Source organism: Hylaeus volcanicus, chromosome 2 (assembly GCF_026283585.1).
Source record: "Hylaeus volcanicus isolate JK05 chromosome 2, UHH_iyHylVolc1.0_haploid, whole genome shotgun sequence".
Lineage (NCBI taxonomy): Eukaryota > Metazoa > Arthropoda > Insecta > Hymenoptera > Colletidae > Hylaeus > Hylaeus volcanicus.
The window spans coordinates 2370339-2390256 of record NC_071977.1 but is presented as its reverse complement, the minus strand read 5'-3'; the positions used below and the strand labels follow the sequence as shown (position 1 = coordinate 2390256).

At 40.1% G+C, this 19918-nt stretch overlaps 1 protein-coding gene across 1 annotated transcript in view; it reads left to right on the top strand.

Annotated features, from left to right (window-relative positions):
• The window catches only part of LOC128872715 (neurexin-3b), a 347065-nt gene that overhangs the window by 188238 nt on the left and 138909 nt on the right, over positions 1 to 19918 (top strand). The window contains exon 6 of the mRNA XM_054115691.1: positions 1968 to 2128. Within this exon, the coding sequence (XP_053971666.1) occupies positions 1968 to 2128 (161 nt within the window). The remainder of the gene's footprint in view (positions 1 to 1967; positions 2129 to 19918) is intronic.

Genomic DNA, 19918 nt, shown 5'->3' with positions numbered 1-19918 from the left:
TCGAATAAACGTAACAAACGAATTCCCATACATTGCCCATACTCGTTATTTATTATTGCAACAGGTTTCGCTCATTTCTGTAATGCGTTACATATTTGTTGCTTACACGAAGGTAGTCATGACATCGAGTATGGGAGAGTCATCGATCCATCGAATAGGCTGCATCGCGCACTACAATTCCGTAAGCTATTGTTCTATATGGAAACTCTCTTGTTGCTCATGAATATTCGCTATTTATCTTCGTTATCTGTCACAGTTATTTATTTTACGGTGAAACAGTTTCCACTCTGAAATGCGAGCAATTTGTTCGAAACGTATGAAGTATTGTACATTATCTCCGCCATTTACGCTGTCTCTATAAAGTTACGTTATACACCGCGCGGACAGCTAATATTTTTTGTAAACGCGTGTTATAAATCTAGAGTTTATAGTTTCGACGGAGAAGCAAATTCTCCGCGTCTTTGCTGCACGTTAGGTTCCCTCTGATGGTATTATACCTAGCTTGAAATTAAAAAAGTAACGATAACCTGAAACGGAACTTGCGATCAAGAACAAACTGTGTACTATTATTTCGCGTAACTTATTCTCGTTTTCTTCGTTGTTCAAAGTTAATTACGCTCCTCGCTGAATGCTGCGTCAGAATCCGCAAATTTCTATTCCTTCTTCTTTCTTTTATGCCGAGGATGGCAAGAAGAAAGGAAGTAAACATACGTTTAGTATACGAGAATTTTAAATCTACTATATTATGATACTGGAAGGAAAGGAAATTCCTGCAAGGAGGTGCAGTGTTTACAAGCAGCGGTGCAATTAAATTTTTTTTTTTGGGTTATTCCAGTGTGACCGAGTTTTCTCGTTATTTCTGTAAAATTACGTTTATTTCTCCCATTTCTTTCATATTATCGTACGTTTGTTTCCTTTTTTTAATTCAACAATTTTTTGCTAACTGAAATATACTACATTTACAGAGTGTGTAAATACTTTATGTATAATATGTATACATTCGTTCGGTTTATAAATGTAAACCGTATTTTAGATTCTACTAAACAACGATGTGATACGAACGACGTTTCTACGATTTATTTTCACGCGTTAATGAAACAGAAAATTTATAACGCGTTTCGCGATTGACTAGAGAAATCGAGGAACGGATTAGGTCTTGGGAGGACGCGTATAAATCGTTTGTATCCGCTTACCGTTAGTTTCGGTGTCTTTAGTTTCCTGTGTGGTTGGCGAACTCGCTAAAACGACTGAGCCCGTCGTTAATAATTATCGCGGCGACCTAACCGAAAAGCCCCGCGGATTATTTCGGTATATTGCCGAGCTCGACACTAGCCAAGGGATTAAGACGCGCTAAATGACACTTTATCTTTATTGTTTTTAACAGAAGATGACCGCTACCGCGTATTTTGTAAATCGCGATCGAGTTACGTTGAAATTATCTATCCTGAATTTTAACCTCCTCGGAACTGGTGTACGTTGTACGTGGATTTTGGGATTCGAATGCATGTTAATAGAATTAAATAAAATGGAATAAAAAAATGTCATCTCCATTCCAAGATTTTTTACACATAATAAATATCAGAATATAATATTTTTCTATATAAACAGTCGAGGAATATAGAGTAGTTACTTTAATATCCTGGTGTAATAAATTAGTTTTGATTATAACTTTCCGATATTGTCTGCGAAGAAGCGATTACCTTTTTACTTGATACCTTCATTAAACGAATGGAAGTTAACTACGTGATTAATTTTTCGTTACACTTAATCATCAAACTCGGACACGTTTTGCTGCGATAGCGGACGATGAGAAGCATAGTTAAACCTCCGTTTCGAAATGAAAAAATGTCCGGAATCGTTTCTAAAAGCTTGGTATAACAAGCCAGGAAAGCCAGAGATATAATTTAAAAGTTGCAGCTTAATTAACGCGGCGAGTAACATGGTTTTTTCTCCCTGTGTCGTTTCAGGAGACAGAGATGATTATCTGACTGTGTCTCTGAAGGACGGCGGTGCCGCTGTGGGGATGACGTTGGCCAAAGGAAGATTAGATCTTCATATAAAGCCAACCAGAGTACGGTTCGACGATAATCAGTGGCACAAAATCATCGTGCACAGGAAGGTCCAGGAGGTAAGAGATCTGATCCATTTCGTTCTGTGTCACGGCGAACAATTAGTGTAAAATAACCAGGGCTGGATCGATAGATCTCAATCGTTCCAAACGACCAATTTAGGTTACCAGGCATTTTAGAATAATATAGGCTCGATCATATAATTAAAATTATGACTTTTATATTCTACGTAAACAAAGAATATTTCAGAACTTATTATTTTTAACACTCCGCGTGACACAACGAAAATAATGTAATATAAATGCAAGTTAACTTTTGAGAATTTTTTGGATGAAAAATATGAAACGTAGAGATTCGTGTAAAATATTCAAATTGTATACGATTATTGAATTGCTTGTTTAAAGTATTTCTTGCAAATGTGTAAGTATTAATATTGGACTGTTTCGTTATTTTTAAATATTATGTTAACGATCAGAGAATTTTTATTAAAGGTTATAACCTTGGCCTTCAGAAATTCAGGCCGACTGTTTAGAATCATTTACACGAGAAGGTTACATAAAATATCCAAATTTTCTTCCTTAACCGGCCTGCTCGATTATAACGTTTCTTGAAAAGTGTGTAATTGGAACACTGCATACTTTAATTACTTTTAAATACCACATCGATAACACGAAAATATATTCAGTAATTAAAATACCCTGAATACCGGTTTAATTCGTTTAAATTATGCACTTACCTCGACATTTCGACCCACATTCAAGTTCTCTTCGAGACTATAAACGAGGTCGAGAAAAGCAAACTTCTGGATTACCTCTTAGAAATATAATAAATCATACTAACAAGATGGAAGATGGAATAAAAATTGAAAATGACGGCATGGTTACGACTGAATTCGTTCTGCAAACAGCTTCGTATTTTCTGCTTCGCGACGAATAATTAGCGTAAAATAATCGGGGACGACTGGATCGACTGTTTGCAATCGTTCCGTGTAAGCACAGCCGGTCGCCACTCCTATGTAATTTTATACATTCGACTTGGATACGCTTTCATCGTCAAAGAGCCCGTTCCTTTTCACATTTGCCCTCGTAAAGGGGGATGAATATTTTGAATCCTTCGACGTACGCGCCCACCTTTACTTGTTTTATTCAGGAATGGGGGGGAGTAATAGGCTCCTCTTGCTCCCGTCGTTTATCGAACGACATTTTTTAATAATAAATCTCGCGATAAGTAGAGGGCTTAACGCGTTCGAAGAGCCAGGTGACTTTATCCTAGACTTTTAAGCAAAAGTAAGGAAAATTTGTATCTAGTATTACTAGAAATAATTTTAAATAACGATTAAACGATAAACAATTGCGTAGACGTTACTTATTCTTGTACTTTTATTATGTTTAAATACCGCACCAGCAATAGAAAAGTATATTCCTTAATTAGAGTTTTAAAAACTTTCGTTATTTTCACTGGTATATCGGTAGTACAAAAGTATATTCATTAGAGTAGTTGGAACTAGTTTTATGCATCTGAAATTACGCAGTGTTCTCGACACTGCGACCTATATTCGAGTCCACTTTAAATAAAAATTTTAGTTTTAGAATAAAATACGCGTTAACATAGATAGATTTCACTAATAAGTAATCGTCCATTATTTTTATTCGTTATCCACGTTTCGGATACGATTTTACTCACCTCTGCCTACGAATAACGCTTCTCGAACTTTGGACTACTTTCATCCGGGAAGCTTCCTTCCAACCACTATCACGGCAATAAAAATCCAAATTACACAAAAAGAAAAACGCGACGAAGGACGAAAACAGGCAAAGTAAATAGGAGCCAGAAATAAATTTGATTCAACAACTCACAGAGTATTTATAAACAGAGATACGAGCTTGATTTACTGTTATTAATTCCCGATACTGTCGTTCCGTGTTTGCAATTTGCTTAATCCAAAAGGCCTTAAATTTTAATCCTCGGTAATAAATACTTGTAGTCTCATGAAACATTAATGGACGCTTCGTGAAGCATTAACGGCATCGTTGTTGTCGTATGTCGAATACATACCTCTTTGATCATCCCTTTAGGACGTCGTAGACCACGCGAAACTTGTTCCGTGTTCGCGCATAGAGAAAACAATGTCAACGGATGGCTCCGACGCCGGTTTAAGGGCTTGCGGGAATCGAAATATTTTCCGATAACTGTCACGTTTCTTACGCGCGGTTACGTTGCCACTGGTAATTGAAAATACGTCAATACTTATCGCTGGCGAGCGTGCTCGTTAAATTTTATTGTAAACGGCCTTCTGCCTCGACGAAGACTTTATCGATACTGGCCAACCTCTGCACCTTTATCGAATGCAATCGTACGGCGGGAGAGTTACGTGTATATGCATATTCCCTCCTTTTCTTTCATATTTATGCCTGCTTTGCTTTCTCGTTTCTTCTCTTTTATGTTTAACATTAAATTGAAGACAGTTCGCCATGAATTAGCTTCGCGTATTTTCTGCTTGTCGATATTTTCGATAAGCACGAAGGTTTTCCCAGGAAATATTTAACATTGACATAGAAACACGTGGAAAAGATTTTGGACGTAAACAGACATTTTTAGATTCGATGATGATTAATGTTGAAATTTACAAACTTGCAACTTGTAACAAAAGAATGGAAAAGTAATTGTTTTCCTAAGTAAAAACAATAATGGTATTCGACTAATGAGTTCGTATTAAAATTGGGTAGCTGTAAGAAAATTTTGTGTATTAAGAAATATTCTTTTTAGTGTCGTTCTCCTTTTTATATTCGCCCGGTTAATTTGAATACACTCGCCGTATAGTTTCCGATTTGACCAACCTAGACGATATTTTCTGTGGCCAATTGACAAGGCGATACACACGGTAGGAGTCACAGAGAAATACGGCAAGAGTCGTATTGGACATAACACATGTCTGATCATAGACTGTCCACTACCACTGATTCCACGTATAACCGTTGCTCGCGCTACTTCAGTGGTATTGGATGAAATTGCGTCTGACCATAGACCGTCCAGTGCCACTAGCGCAGTATCTGTATCTGTCCTTTGGACCAGTGTTTCTCAATCAGAGCCCCCAGGTCATGTTTCTTAGCAGATAGAGCATTTTGATTCCAAATGAGAAATCATCGAAGTTCTTTCGTAGGCAATGTTCCCGAATTTGATGATAATTCGATGAATAACAAAGTATACAGTACTACGTTACAAGAATAAAAATTACGATAATTACTTGCGCTGTTAAAATAAAATTGTAATGGAACGTTAAAAGAAATCTTCAACAGAATATCGAAATACTATCGGAATAGTTATACTATTCTGTATATACTATACTTCTTCCACATTTACATACGCAAGTCCATTGTCAGTTGTGCTCTTTTCACTCTTTTCACTACATGTACAAACAGTACATGTAGTGATATCAGCATACCTAAAGTAGTCACAAACAAACTAGCTTCCCAACGTTGATTTACCATGGCAAAATAGCTGAGCAACTCCAAAGGGTAGTTTCGTCCCTGATAATGTAGCCATCAGCCGGATAAAGGAAACAAGCACGTTCCTGGCCTTCGCAACCTGAAAAGTTTCACCGAAAATCGCTTACCTTCCACCTCGGTCCCGTCACGAATCCCTCCTCCCCTCCAAATGCATCGAGAACGAAGAACACGAACGGCCCCGAGATATGTCTCCCGCGTTCCCGATCGTGCTAACGAATTTATCCCCGGCTATTTTCACTTCTAATTCCTAGCTGGCGTCCAATTGAAATTCTTCAACGGCGCCCGGTGGACACGCGCAAAGGGACTCGTTCGGAATTTAAACGGGTGAAATTACGTGTACCGTTGGCGGGAAACGAAAACGAAAACAGAAAACCCGGGTATCGGATAACGCGTTCGCTTGAACTCGTGATCGGTGACGCGATAGGATCAATTCAAGGATCGTGAACGCGTGCTGGCGTTAAATCGATAACCTGTGTGTGGCGGTCGTGCGGTGTGCCTGTGACCCTCTCCTCCTCCTCCCCCCCTCTAACCATCACTCTCTCACGTTCTCTCTGTAGCTCTGTCTCTCACTCTGCGATGGCAACGCGTAAATAATTGCATTACCTATCCTACGGCGCGTAATACGCGATGAATGCCGGTGTATACCCAGGACACACTAACGATATTGCCCTCACGTCCGTTCGCCGATCTATTTGCTTCGGGACACAGCCAATGGAGAACGTACCTGCACCTGGCCCCTGCGTATCCGCGATTTTAACACGGTTTATACCGAACCGGCCAAGCCGTTTTCGCCATCGATCGCCGGAAAGTTTATTCTTATCACGACCGCACAGTAGCCGGCCTAAATGACGTCTAATGGAAGACTATAAAAGTGGTTCTATGCCATGAAACTATAATTTTGAGAATGGACACGTAGTATCGTACACTATCATATTTTCAAAGGGGAGAGATTCTCAGTCATAAATCACGTGAATATGCTAATAAAATTAGATAGATCGCGAAAATTATAGGAGAATCTGAATCTCTCCTATCGCAGTCTCTTATTTAAACAAAATAACATCCGTTTATATATCAACCTTGTCGATTCGTTACGTTGAGTTTATAAAATAATTTACTAAATACTTTGTGTACGGTAATTCGAACGATTCAATTGGAACGCACTTGTAAGTTCTGAAAATGTCACCACAGAGTTCAATATCGATTCATGAAACCAATAACAGGTTCTTCGAGACTCCAAACGATCACTCTTTAAATCGAAATGTGAACGTTGAGCGACGCTACAGCTTCCAAGATATTCCGAGCGATTCCTAGTTAGAATTCGTAATGAAAGAGCATTGGTCTTTAACTGGTTAGAAAAATAGAAATATCTGAAAGGTTGAGAAAGAAGCTGCTCGATTTTTAATTTGAAAGTCTCGAGAAACGTCTTGAATCGCGCCAATATTATATCGAACGAGATATACGGTTCCAGCGTCGATCGTCGACCCTTTCGAAAACTTCGTTCTTCTCGCGGCCGCATAGTAAATGACGTGGAAAATATGGTGCGGCTTAAAGAGCCCACAATAGAGTCGCGGAAGAGTTGGTTATTGCTAAGAAACAGCGTATCGCAGAGGAACGTAGGAAATGTTGAGAATGGCAAGCACGATAGAGGTAAACGTTCTACTGTAACATCAACATTAGGCAATCAAAGGGAGAACTTATAAGTGAACCTCTCTAAGGATCTTCCACTATTTAAATAAGCTTCTGCAAACCGATGGAGCTTGAAATTCTGAAAATACTGATACATAGCTTCGGGTGCTTTCAGTTAATAGTTTAGACGATATTTCAGGTTAAAGTTTCGGGAGGTATTTGCCTGGTATATTACGAGAGCTCTTCGCAACAACCACAGTGTGGCGTAGTCGAAAGATCGAGGAAGCAAAATTTAACTGTTGCAAATCTACTTCTGAATGTATCAAAACGGTACTTGTAGGCTATTCATCTTGAAATTGTCTCTTTGAAATCGACCTTTGTTATCTCGTCGGTAATGTAGAACACGTAGTCGATTAAACAGGATGCTCTGTTGATAAATCATTCCATAAGTTTGGGGACCTACGTTATCCAGTCGTATCGACAGGATGCACTTGAATTTTCATTTGATGATAATAAATCGTTGAACCAAGCATCGTTACTAATCTTTAATTACTGTAGATGTATCTTACGAATCAAGGAGGACATCTCGAGCAGCACCTGATCGATTTAAACGCGAGATCTATAGAAACGACACACCTTTAGAGTTCAGAAAACCTCGTTACCGTATTCGGTACTCGACGCGGCCGGAAACCGAACTTCAAACCGACACGACTGAGCGCGACAGCGACTCGAGCCGGGCGCAATGCGCGATCGCGACGAGGATCGGTTCGTTTCGGGAAAACAGTCGAACCCGTTCTTAATGCCAAATCGCTCGCGCTCGGGGAAATTAACCGTAGTGCCGTTACTGCGAACATTAGCCGGTCTGCGTGGCATTGGCGACCTAATTCATGCGCAGGATACCTCCTTGCACATCCGCAGCCCTTAAATCGTTAGCGTGCGCCGTGCAGCGATGCATTCCCCGCGCGGCTATCTCCGATACAAGATAACGGATAGGCGGCCAGAAATAGATAGCCCCGGAGCCTCTTCTAAGATCCCACGCGGCAAATGAAACGCGATTATGTCCCCGTTTCCTTCTGCAAGATGGACGGCACTGCGATCGGTGTCGGGTTGGGATTCGCCAGGGACGCGGCGTGATTTAAGGCGATCATCGATTGCGTTCGATTTATTATGCAGCTCTGAAGGGAGGGGGAATTTTAGTAGATGGTCTTCAAGCTCGAGAAACACGAGCTGTTATTTGGCATTAGTTAGTGCAGGGGGTGTTACAAAGGAAGATTACTCGTGTACAAGTACGTCGAAAAAGGGAGAGGATAGGGAGAGTATTTTCGTAGGAGACGTGGTTCACGAGATCATTTATTTTGAAAATCTTTGGAGCACTAAGAGTGCCTTTCGTATGTGAAAAACCTTGTATTTGAATCGAGTAGATAAAATGGTGTTACCGATGCTCAGAAATGTTAATTAGTGTTGGTCGAGTCTCGAAATCGATCCTTTGTGTAAAAAATATGTTCAATCGATACTATGGATATCGATACTATAATTCAACGAGAAAAATGGTTGAAAATTTCCCTTAGTTACATTAACGGGCCCAGCACAACAATTAATTACGGTTTAGTTCAAAATCTAGGGACAGGATTAGGTCCCGTCCAAGGGTGCAACAAAGTTCACCGAGTTTTCGAAGCCCAGTTAAGTCCCTCGAAAACCACCGAGTAGAAAGTTACACGAACCACGAACGAATCGCATGGCAAGGAGAATCCATATAATGGATTGCATTATGTAGTCTTAGACTGCGGGCGAATGCTTATAATCGAAATTGTACACCACAGCGAAGGTTGCATTCCGGTTACGCTTCGGAATTTACTGATTTTCAGTGGAAAAGTCTGTGTTTGAGCGACCGCGTCGGGCCGCTTTTATGACTCGTCACTTAAATCGAAACTTTTCCACTGAAAATCAGTACATTTCGAAGCGTTGACGCCCTGTAGATTAAATATGGAAGAGAGTCTTCATCTTACTCATTGACATCGTTAGTTTGCCGAACGAGTTTTTTCTTGAGTAATACTAGGAGCAATTCGATATCATTTTTGTTCCATGAATGCAATATTTATTCATTCAACGTTTCGACCCACATCAAGCCCTCCAGGTTTGAGATTACTCTTGCGAAGGGCCTGATATAGGTCGAGAATCGAGACGCTGAATGAATAAATATTACATTCTGGGAAGACAAATTTGCATATTAATAACGGTTCATCTTTCCTCTGATTTTCTCTGATCTTTTCTTTTCTTTGGTTTCCGTTTCAGGGAATAATTAAAATATATCATGCTGGTTCCTTTCTCTCTCGTTTATTTTTACTAAAATTCGTAAAGAAAAATTATTTTCCAAGATTTTTGTACACACCGAAACGACATTTACAAAAATATAGCACGTACATCTCTAGTATATCCTTCTCCTTTGATTTTATTATAATTCGTAAATAAACCTTGATTTCAACTTCATAAAATTACATAAATATTGAAATAGTGAACTTTCTTCCTTTAATATGTATGAAAAGATATACGACTAGAATATCGATTAAAAATTCTTTTATTTAAGATTTTCGATCGACATACGATCGCACCAATTAGTTTTCAAAGAGCGCTTCAGCGTATCTTTAATTTTTTCGTTTAACGTTAGAGACGATGAAGTAAAAAAGAAAAGAAAATATGAAGTTTTGTGCATCACCGCAAACTGTCTGTCGGACCGACCAGCGTGCCCGGAAGCCACGTTAAGAAACTTGGAACTTATCGCCGAAAGTTTGACAGTTTCAATCTAACCGGCCTCTGAATGTACGCAGGCAAGTTCACCGGTTCCTTCCTTGATAACTAGTTCACCACTTCCTCCTCGTTGACGTCCTCCATCGTCTTTTCCATTACCTAGCGGTGGAAAGCGTGTATCGTGAATATCGACTACGGCAACAATATTCCAATTGACGAGAAACGGGAAGAAACGAGTGAAATTGATGGGCACGACTGAAATCTGATAACGAACTATTGTTGGCTGACTTGTATTACACAGGAGTCGTTATTTTATTGTACTTAATAAATAAGTACATCGTACCTCGTACATCTATCATCGCATCTTTGTACATATTACTTCAGTCGATTCAATAATACCATTTATAATATATTATTTTGAAAATATCCCCGCAACGAGCCCAGACATCAAATAAACAACAGCCTGTTCGAGATTCCTAATTGCCATTTCTCTAATTAGAAATTTAAACGTTGGTGTAAAGTTGCGCATACCATTCTGGCCAATTCCTGGACAGAATTTCTAATGAAAGAGCGCTGTTTGTCTCGCCACGGAATAGGTTGGTTAAACGTAAAATTATCGGCTTCTACGCGATGATCCTGGAAGATTTGATGTCGTTTAACGGCGCACAGCGACCGCCAGCTATTATTAATAATTCGAGGTTCGTACGAACTGTTACGTCCAATCAACCGGCACTTACCACGAAGTCAGCGCGTGTAGCATAGTCTAAAATGCAGTGGGCACGAGCGTGTGCGTGTTTCACGCGATAATCGTACTCGTTTCTTTTTCATTACACCACGGACCGCTATTAACGTGCATCGTGGAACGAAACCAGGAAAATAATCGCCTGCTCTTACGGACCATGCACGAATGTTTGCTTTAGCTTTATCTAATAAGCACCAATTACGGGACAGTTCGAGAGGTTTTTTTTTTTTCTGTGTCCCATTGCAACTCCAAATGCGCTCGTTAGCGATAGAGCCTAACCAATGGCGCTCATTAACCCACTAAGTACCGAATTATTCTTTCTTTCTTTAATCGGTACTGTATTCTTTACGTTTTATTTGATAACACTTCCTTTAATAAGTATTTAGAAAGAATTTTTGATGTAAATTTCAGCTTGACGAGAAACTTAATGGGAATTCTTATTCAACAAGAATTCGAATAAGAACGATAAAATAATTTCTTATTCAACGAAGATTTTTAATGTGAATTTTTACTTGACAAATATTTTAATATAATATCATGTAATATCATCTATCATCAATATAATTAGTTCTCTATTTCCGTAGTTCTTTATTTCCGTAGTTCCGTAGTTCTAAAAGTAATAACAAAAGAATCGTGAATGATTGATTAATTTAAAAAGAAGATCGAAGACACAGCAGTTCGGTAGCTCGAGGTTCGAACAATTCATACACGCATGACATCGTATACCTTAATTCAAGAGGTAGGAATATCTTCGGCGAAGTCGCGGTATCCGGTGCGTGATTGTCGATTGGGCGTCGAGCTTTCGATCAAAGAGACGTGCATGGCTCTCGTTCGGCAATGTCAATAATCGAACGTCTTTTACATCAGCCACCAGTGTTCCTTTATGATTGATGAAGCAACCGCTGTGACGTCAAGCGATTATATCGCGAATAACGCGACGCGTAAACGATCGGATATCATAGCGAACGAAAACGAACGGTTCTCGCTTGGCACAAAAGCCTCGCGACACGGTTATTTCCGTAGACGAGGTGTCTCCCTCGCGATAATTATACTTCAAGTTGCATAATGCAACGCGCGTAACGCGAGAAATGATCTCGCCGTGATGCAACGGCTTTATTGTTGGGTAAATAACGCTTTCCATTCAGGATACGTTATTAATACCATGGGAAGAGGGTTGTTGTCGCGTTATTCTTCGCCATGACGGTGTTAACATTCATGGAAAGGTGTTATTAGAGTGTTTATTCCTTTCCAAGGGACGATGTTCACTGCTATACGACAGTCGATTCTTTGATTAAAAGAATTTACAGACTTCGCGCACACGCGAGAGTCGGAGGGATTGGAAATCAAGTGACAGGATATCTCACGATTTCGTGTACACTTACACGTTACACTTTACATTTCACGAGTTTGCTGTAACTATCGTCAGAAATTAATATTTAGTTGGTCTAATATTTAGTTGGTCTAATATTTAGTTCGGTCGCTGCACGCTCTTGGAGCGCGTCTTTGACTCGTCAGTTAGTATTCGCATGGACGTAGGGATCTTTCAGCTGGTTTGATCCGACGCGTCGAAAGAATTCGAGAAGTCGTCTGCGTCGTAGAGAGTTTGAATGAAAGCTCGAGTGGATATTTCCCAGTCGTTTGCCTTTCAGCTCCTTCCGCGTCCTTTCCAGCCTCCCCAGACGCGTTTCTACTCGACACGATGAATGGGAAGGCGAAAACGATTAAAGGAGCAGAGTGTACGCTCGATTACAAGCTGAAACGCGGCATCACCTAGTAAAAGTCACGTTTGAGCTATTGAAAGGAAGGACGAAGGAGGATTCTTCAACCCCTGATACGCGAATCTTATAATATTTAATCGCAAGAAAAAGAAATTATTTCTTTGCTAATTACGGAAAGTAATTCTACTGGGTAATCGTAAAGACCAAACTAAGATGAAAGTTGAAAATAACGATACCGTGTTAGAGGCTTGTATTCGACTTATTAATTGCTGAAAATATACGAAAACAAATTTTTCATTAATTTCATTAATTTTTGTCTGTATCAGGGAAGATAGAGATTTTGCATTTCTTTTTCATGTAGAATGATATTTCCTTGAAGATTTGTTAAAGAAATTCTTTTAAATTTGTATAGATGAAGAATGTGCGTTAGAAAGGTCTAAATCTTCTTGATTTTGTTTCTATAAATCACAGTTTGAACACACGTTTCATACGGTGCTAGGACTAAATCCCTGGAGACTTTGAAAAGCCTTCGAATCTCCAGGACACTGACGTAAGATTAAAAACCGTCGATCATCCTGTAAAAGGGGCAGCAAGTAAAAATTGTATACTCAAGTATTCATATTTCCTTTATCTGTAATAATATCAATCCCGTTACTGTCTCCCATCAATTTTCACGCTTTATTTTCCCATCTTCCGCCCATTTCTCCTATATCAAAGTTCGCGTCAACTATTAATCCCATCATTCCATAACTAATACCACTTAAAATGTAAACTCCCCTAAATCTACATCAAAGCTCCTACCTTCATCGCCATTAATCCCCTCGCAGACGCCCTTAAATCCGTCCAAACATCTTCCTAGTGGCGCTAGCATTTTCTGCAGCAAGAAATCCATCGAACAATTTCCATCCCTTCGCGAAAGACAAACGCGAGCTCCACTTCAACTTCGATTTACGTCGTCGTTGCTCAACTCCCAACTTTTTACTGTGTTCAAACTATTCCAATTTCTTTTCGTCCAAGTATTGGTAGGCATTAAGTGCTCTTTCGAGAATATCCTTCTTCTCTTCGAAGAAAGAAACTGCTTTCTTCGATACCCTGAGATGGATTACCGAGGTATTAATAGTATGATCGATATCATTTCTCTAAGGTGAACTTCTGTATTGTGCGTTTATAGCATAGAATAATAAGCATATAGAATATTCTTTTTATTTAAAATTAGGATAGTAGGTTTATATTTACTTGTTTTCTTTCTAATTGGACAAAGAGGGAATTTTCACCCATAGGAGTGAATTTTTCCAATGGCATATTTCTATCAACTCCGAATATCGATAAATTACTTTATACTATAAAGTATCATCTGGTGGTTACGAAACACTCTGACGTTTAGGTCGATTTTAATTCAAGACATCCTTCTCACCCCACAGATGTTATCTTCTTATTCGACTAACGATATCGTCGAAGTTATTTATTTTCTGTACCTAGGAAAAATATTCTCCATATCGCAAGTGTTTACTAAATGAATAATAAAAATCCCTCGCATCGTTTGTTTGGAAAAAATGTCCTGAGATGCTCGCTTTTCAACAGTAAAAGACCACCAACCCTTAAGTAGTAGACAGTTTAAGATGAAAAACATGTATATTATTGTATATATGTATATTATACGCACGATGTACAGATTCGTGAGGAAAATAACGAGGAAAAAATTGTTGAAAATATTCTTTAGCTTTCCGGGGTCCATTTAAGAACCTTTTATCCGCCGCGCCCACGGCGAGGCCTCGGAAAGGCATACATGGTCGGCTACGCTCGGCATTCAGGCGCCCTCGTCCAAAGAAATATGCTCCTATTCTCGAATCTTGTCCCTCGATCATGCGTTGTGCCCCCCCAGGTGGCACAGGTTTCCGCTTCGGGGGTTAAACGCGACGCGTTAATGTAAGTCGTCACGCGTGGAAGAGAGAGGCGAAAGAGATTGGGTGTCTAGACACCCCCACCTCGATCCCGATGGAGGCGGATTTCAGGCGAACCCTGCTTTTGCTCGTTAAAGGTGAAAATAAGGAAAGGAGGTTTGGGTTAGACGACACGTGACGGATATTTACACACGTGTCGTTCGATTGGCCGAGCACAAATGAACGGGGTTGCGCCACCTTGAGAACATCGGATAGTTAGGACTCTGGCTATTAATTGCGGAGAAGCTATAGTATAGCTGCTACACATAGGCAAGATTTACTGTTGCTATGTATAAAATATTTTTACTTTCGGTAGTGTTTCAGGACGCGGAATAAAATGTATTTTACACGTAACACTTTGTTTCTAGTAGCGACCGAATTTTCACTAAAGACCAGCTCACCGCAAAGAAATAAAACAAATTGGTAACGACACCTCATAGATCGGTATCGTAGAGACGTTGGTAAGATATCACGATATCCCTACAGGTAGATGTTGATTTTTGTTCGAACTATCGAGTCCGGCTTCCTCGTCCTGCGCTTTTTAAAGCTTCCCATCGCGAAGAACGAGTGCCAGGAAGGAACCTCGTTCGTGGAAGTTGTCGACGAGAGTAGACCACCGAAAGAGACTAATTTTCCCAGAAGACCCCGGCTGCTGACAGTCTGTCGACACGCACGGTTCCAGTTAATGCTCGCCACTTCGCGGTAACGTTCGTTATTGGCTGTAAGCTCGAATTCTTGATGACGTTTCGCATGCGAACCGCTACGATCGATACGTGTTCGCGCATAACTCTGACGACCTGGACATAGACACGGGTTAATCGCGATTATCTGATCCGGATTCGCGCGACTGGCCAGCTACTCGCCTAATGCGATATGAATTATACACGGGGATCCACCGCTGCTCGACACTTTTCCGTTATTTCGAGGCGTTCGCCGTCTAATTGCTGATAGGCACTGCGATCGACTGCGCGGTTTGTCGTCGACGAACTGAACGCCGCGTGACTTTTAGACTAAACTCGGGAAACTTCGTAAAACATTCAGATTATATTCTCTTGCTATTCGATTGCAACATCTCATCGCGTTGTTCTCGTGTTTCTCATCAAGCTAAAGAAATTAGTGACATTATTCAGAAGTCCGAATTATTGCTCGTCTCGATATCATTGTTTCTTATTTCTTTGTTTAAAATGGCACGTTGCATCGGTAACAGAACAATACCTTGTTCCCAGTACAAACACTTGTAACAACGCTTACGGGAGAATTGGATACACCCATTCGCGTAAATACGTGGCAAGTCCGTTTCTACGTAGTATGCAAAATTCAGAAGACCACTCGGGAAGTCTCTATCGGTGATCCTATCTCTCTACACTCGCAGCGTCCAGGGACGATCTCGAGGAAGAGCTGGAACCTGCGTCCAACGAATGGAGTAGTTTTCGAGACAGAACTCATCGAAGTTTGCAGCCGGGAACTCGGTGAACTATGAACTTCCGAATTCTTGTATTCTCCCGCAGTCGTACTCGGCGTTGAACTTTCGCACTTCGTGAACTTTCAACTTCGCGGTATTTGGACGGTCCACGGGTGGACTATAAATTTTATACCGGATGTCTGCTAAAGATACTATACGCGAGATTGGTGATACGTTACTGGCGATAACCGTGAGTCGGGAAGCCAAGTCCAACATGCGTGCAATTAACGTTCTTCTTCTGTACGGTATATCTAAAATATTTAACAAATTTATTTGTACTAAAGTCGAAGTGATTGCGAACATATCATTCTATGTCTAACGTCGCTCAATCGTCTTCTTCTTAGCTCCGCTTTAATTTCGGGGGACAGGAAAACGTAATTTTTACGATATTTTCCCACGATATTTTCCCACAATTGCTCTCTAAAAAGTTCATCAAATATTCATAAAATCGTTCATTCATAAAGTTGGCCCTTCGTCCTAGCAAAAAGGAAAATATCAGTCACAAATGGTTAAACTCGTCCTCTCTTCTCGCAGCCATATTGAATCACGCATCTGGTGTTTCGTTTCACCCGCAATGGAAAATGGATTTTCCTCGAAGAAACCGGGCGAAGATGGCCCACTTCGATACGGAATCGAAGGTATTCCCCGAGTTTCCATCGCGTCAGCGTCGCGCCGTGACGAGGAAGGCGGTTGGAAGGAAGGTTGCTATCGATGCATAAGTCGAACCCGTTCTCGTGCTCGTTGATTTATAGTTGGTCGAGCTCGGCCGACGCGACGCGACGTATCTATACGTTCGCGAAATATCTTTTCACGGTGCACGGCGTCCCGGCGCGCGGCTCTAAGCGACTGCTTCCGGTCGTCGCGCTTTTCCTCGCGCGTAAAGACGGTTGGAACGAGGGGTCGAAGGAGAACACACAGGGAGGTGGAATCGAGAAGGAGCCGAGGATTGCCACTCGCGCTGGAAGAACGTGTAGCGGTCCGATGACACGCCAGAGATCCTCCGCAATCTGTCTACGGCGATGTTGCCGACTGCGACTCGTAACTCGGGGTTCGAGGGAATTTTCGGGCGGAATCCGTTGCCGAGATGCGCCACGTTCGAGGAATAATTTCCGAGTTATTCTAGCGAGACGGTGGTCCGATCGAAATTCGCTTTGTTGCTTGGGAAATGGGTCGCGGGGAGATGTGCTCTTGGTACGGTGCTCGGTGACCCTAAGTTCCCTGCTGCGGATTCGGACCTCTGTGATTACTTTGGGGGAGACCGCTTCGATGTAGGAATTTTATCGGATGCGAACGTAACGAGCGAGTATTGCTTGTAAGGGTGCAAAATTATATATCTTGACTATGACACCGAATGTATCGGTCTTGCATTTGTTCGTTCTTCGCATTCGTTTAATTTTTCGTTCATATCACTTTGCATTTGCATTCGCATACCTCTATTCATAGCTCTCCCAAAAATGTAGAAATGCTCTAAGAATGGTGAACGTAATAACATTTCATCTTTAACCGCAAAGAGCGAAATTCTTTTCGTAGATGGATGGCTTTATATTGTATTTCGTTCGTATATAAAAATATGTATAGAATATATTTATATGTTTATATAATCATATACCTAAATATAATAATAAAAAAGTCCAGTTATTTATTATCTAACCTGTCCAGTCAGTTATTATCTAACCTGTCGTCGTTGTTATCTAACCAAACGTCGAATTAAAAGTACACAACTTTTTCAGAATATTACAAAATTCGTCTAAATCAAACTCCAATTTGGTCAACAACCGCGCAGAAAACGCAAAGCTCATTTATCAGTCAGAGAAAAATTGTCGTTAATAAATCGTTAATTTATTACCGACCTTCTGCAACCTAAACAATTTTCTTCGAATTACTAGTCCGCCCTATAATGTCATTGTTACCGTTCATTACTCTTCATTAAAGGTTCGTTACTTCGTTCGTTCGTTTACTTCGCCAAGTTATTTAAAACGAGATGACCTGACGTGTTCTTTCGTTGCATCGCTCTGACTACGCTCTCCAAGCAGTGAAATTTCGTAAGAAATTGTTTGCCGTCTAAATTAATTTGCATTTTGTAAATACCGGGTTGCTTTCTACGGGAGTATTTAATTACGCGGAAATTAATTGGGCTTTCTAGGTAGAAGGTAATTTTAAGTAACAGCTGCTCTCTGGTACAATGAATTTTTTAATATCATGTCATTTGGAGGTACGCCGAGCGAATTAAAAACATATTAAAGCGTACAAAAGAGTCGTCCGTTGAAAATTTTTTGCTTCAGAATTTCATTACTTTTTCGGGCCTTTATCGTGGCCCTTTTTTATTTATAGTGAAATATAAAATTGTTCGGTATCGTGTTTACTCTGATAAGTACGACGATATAAATCTATATACAAATTTACATTAAATTCTTTATTCAAGAATGATGGCATAACAATTATTTCCTCACGTGGAAGTTGCGATACCTGCACAGGGGGATGTTAAATGAAATTTGGGGATAATTTTCACCATAAATTCTGTACTCGGAGTAATATAGAAGTTTAAACAGTCGACCTGTTAACCTCGTTTCCAAATTACAGTCGTTTTAATACCCTTGTTAATTACCTGTGTTTTCAGAAAATGCTATTAGTTTCCGATACGAGCAGCTATTACCGAGAGGACATATTCAAACGATTCATTAAACATTATGAAAGTTATACAGCGCGAGACACGTATCCGATAGTACGAAACGTCGGTTGTAAATATCTCAGTAGTACGGGAATTTCAAACTAAGCACAGTTATATCAGTTTGAAACAACGATTATTAATACACTAAAGGCGGCTATAACTGTAAAAATGAAATCAGATAGGATAAACGTTTATCTGAACTTGCTTGATTATTTATGTCTGGTGAATTCATGCCTGGAGACGCGAGCTAGTTTCGCGAAATTCTCTGTGTATCTAATATCATTCGTGCGTCAGTACTATGAAATCAAATGAACAAGAAGTTGAAAATTACGACTTAAAAATTCCATTATTACAATGTTGTTGATGGTGGTGAATTTAAAATTAAAATGTAATAGCTTTTAAAGTAGCTTGATTCTGGTATTTTTTCCCTGATATACACGGGAACGGATCTTGTTCCAAAAGGTATAAAGTAATAATTATCGCCAAAAAACGTTCGAACGTATGAATTAAAAGAGACCATTTGAATTTTATAAACATAATATTTAAACGCATTTATGAAAGAATTTAATGAAATAATTACAAGAACGTATATCTCTTGATTTATATCGTACTTATTGTTAGTGTGCAAAGAACGTTCGGGCGTAAGAATCGAACGTTCGAATTTTTTCCTGGATACTAATTAAGCAAAGAAAAAGGTCAGAGCTGCAAGAAACAGCGAGTACGGCGTGCATAATAATGTACATTCGACGAAAGAATTCCTCCGATACGCCTCAATTCCTACGGTTTTAATGAACATCCAGCCGGGAGCGTAATGAACTTGACCGAACTTTATCGTCGCGAGTTCATCAGCGAATTTAATCGGAGGTTAGCGAAGCGGATAACCGATCAGGGGTGAACAATAGGGTTGCCGAGTTACCCTGCCCCGAGGTATTAACGTGACGTTAGGATAAGTCAAGTTCCAGCGGGGCTGCGCGGAACACAGGCCATGGAAATTGTTCGATGCTTAAATTTCTCTACCCGTACGATGAAAATCTGGAAGTTTTAACGATAACGACCGAACCAGTAATCCGTTCATTAAAAGCCAGCCGAACGTACGATTATTTCATAAGAGTGATCGCTCGTTTCCCGAGAGTATTCGCAGACTTGGAGGTCCTTCCCCGATTAAACTTTGTTTGCCGAAGAAAAAGTGCCAATTAATAGGCTATGGATGCGGATATCGAATAGTTGCTGTCTGGATGTGGTAGAAGTTTGGAGAAGTCTGATTACGGAACCGTTAAATGAATTTTTCAGGTTTTATGGACAGTAGTAGATTTTTGTTGGAAATTGTAAAAGGCGTGGAAGTGCGAATTTAAAATAAATACCAGCTTATAGGGGATGACGAGACGGAACTTTTCAATATTTACAATTTATTCGCGGGGTGTTCGGTTGCACAGATAAAAATT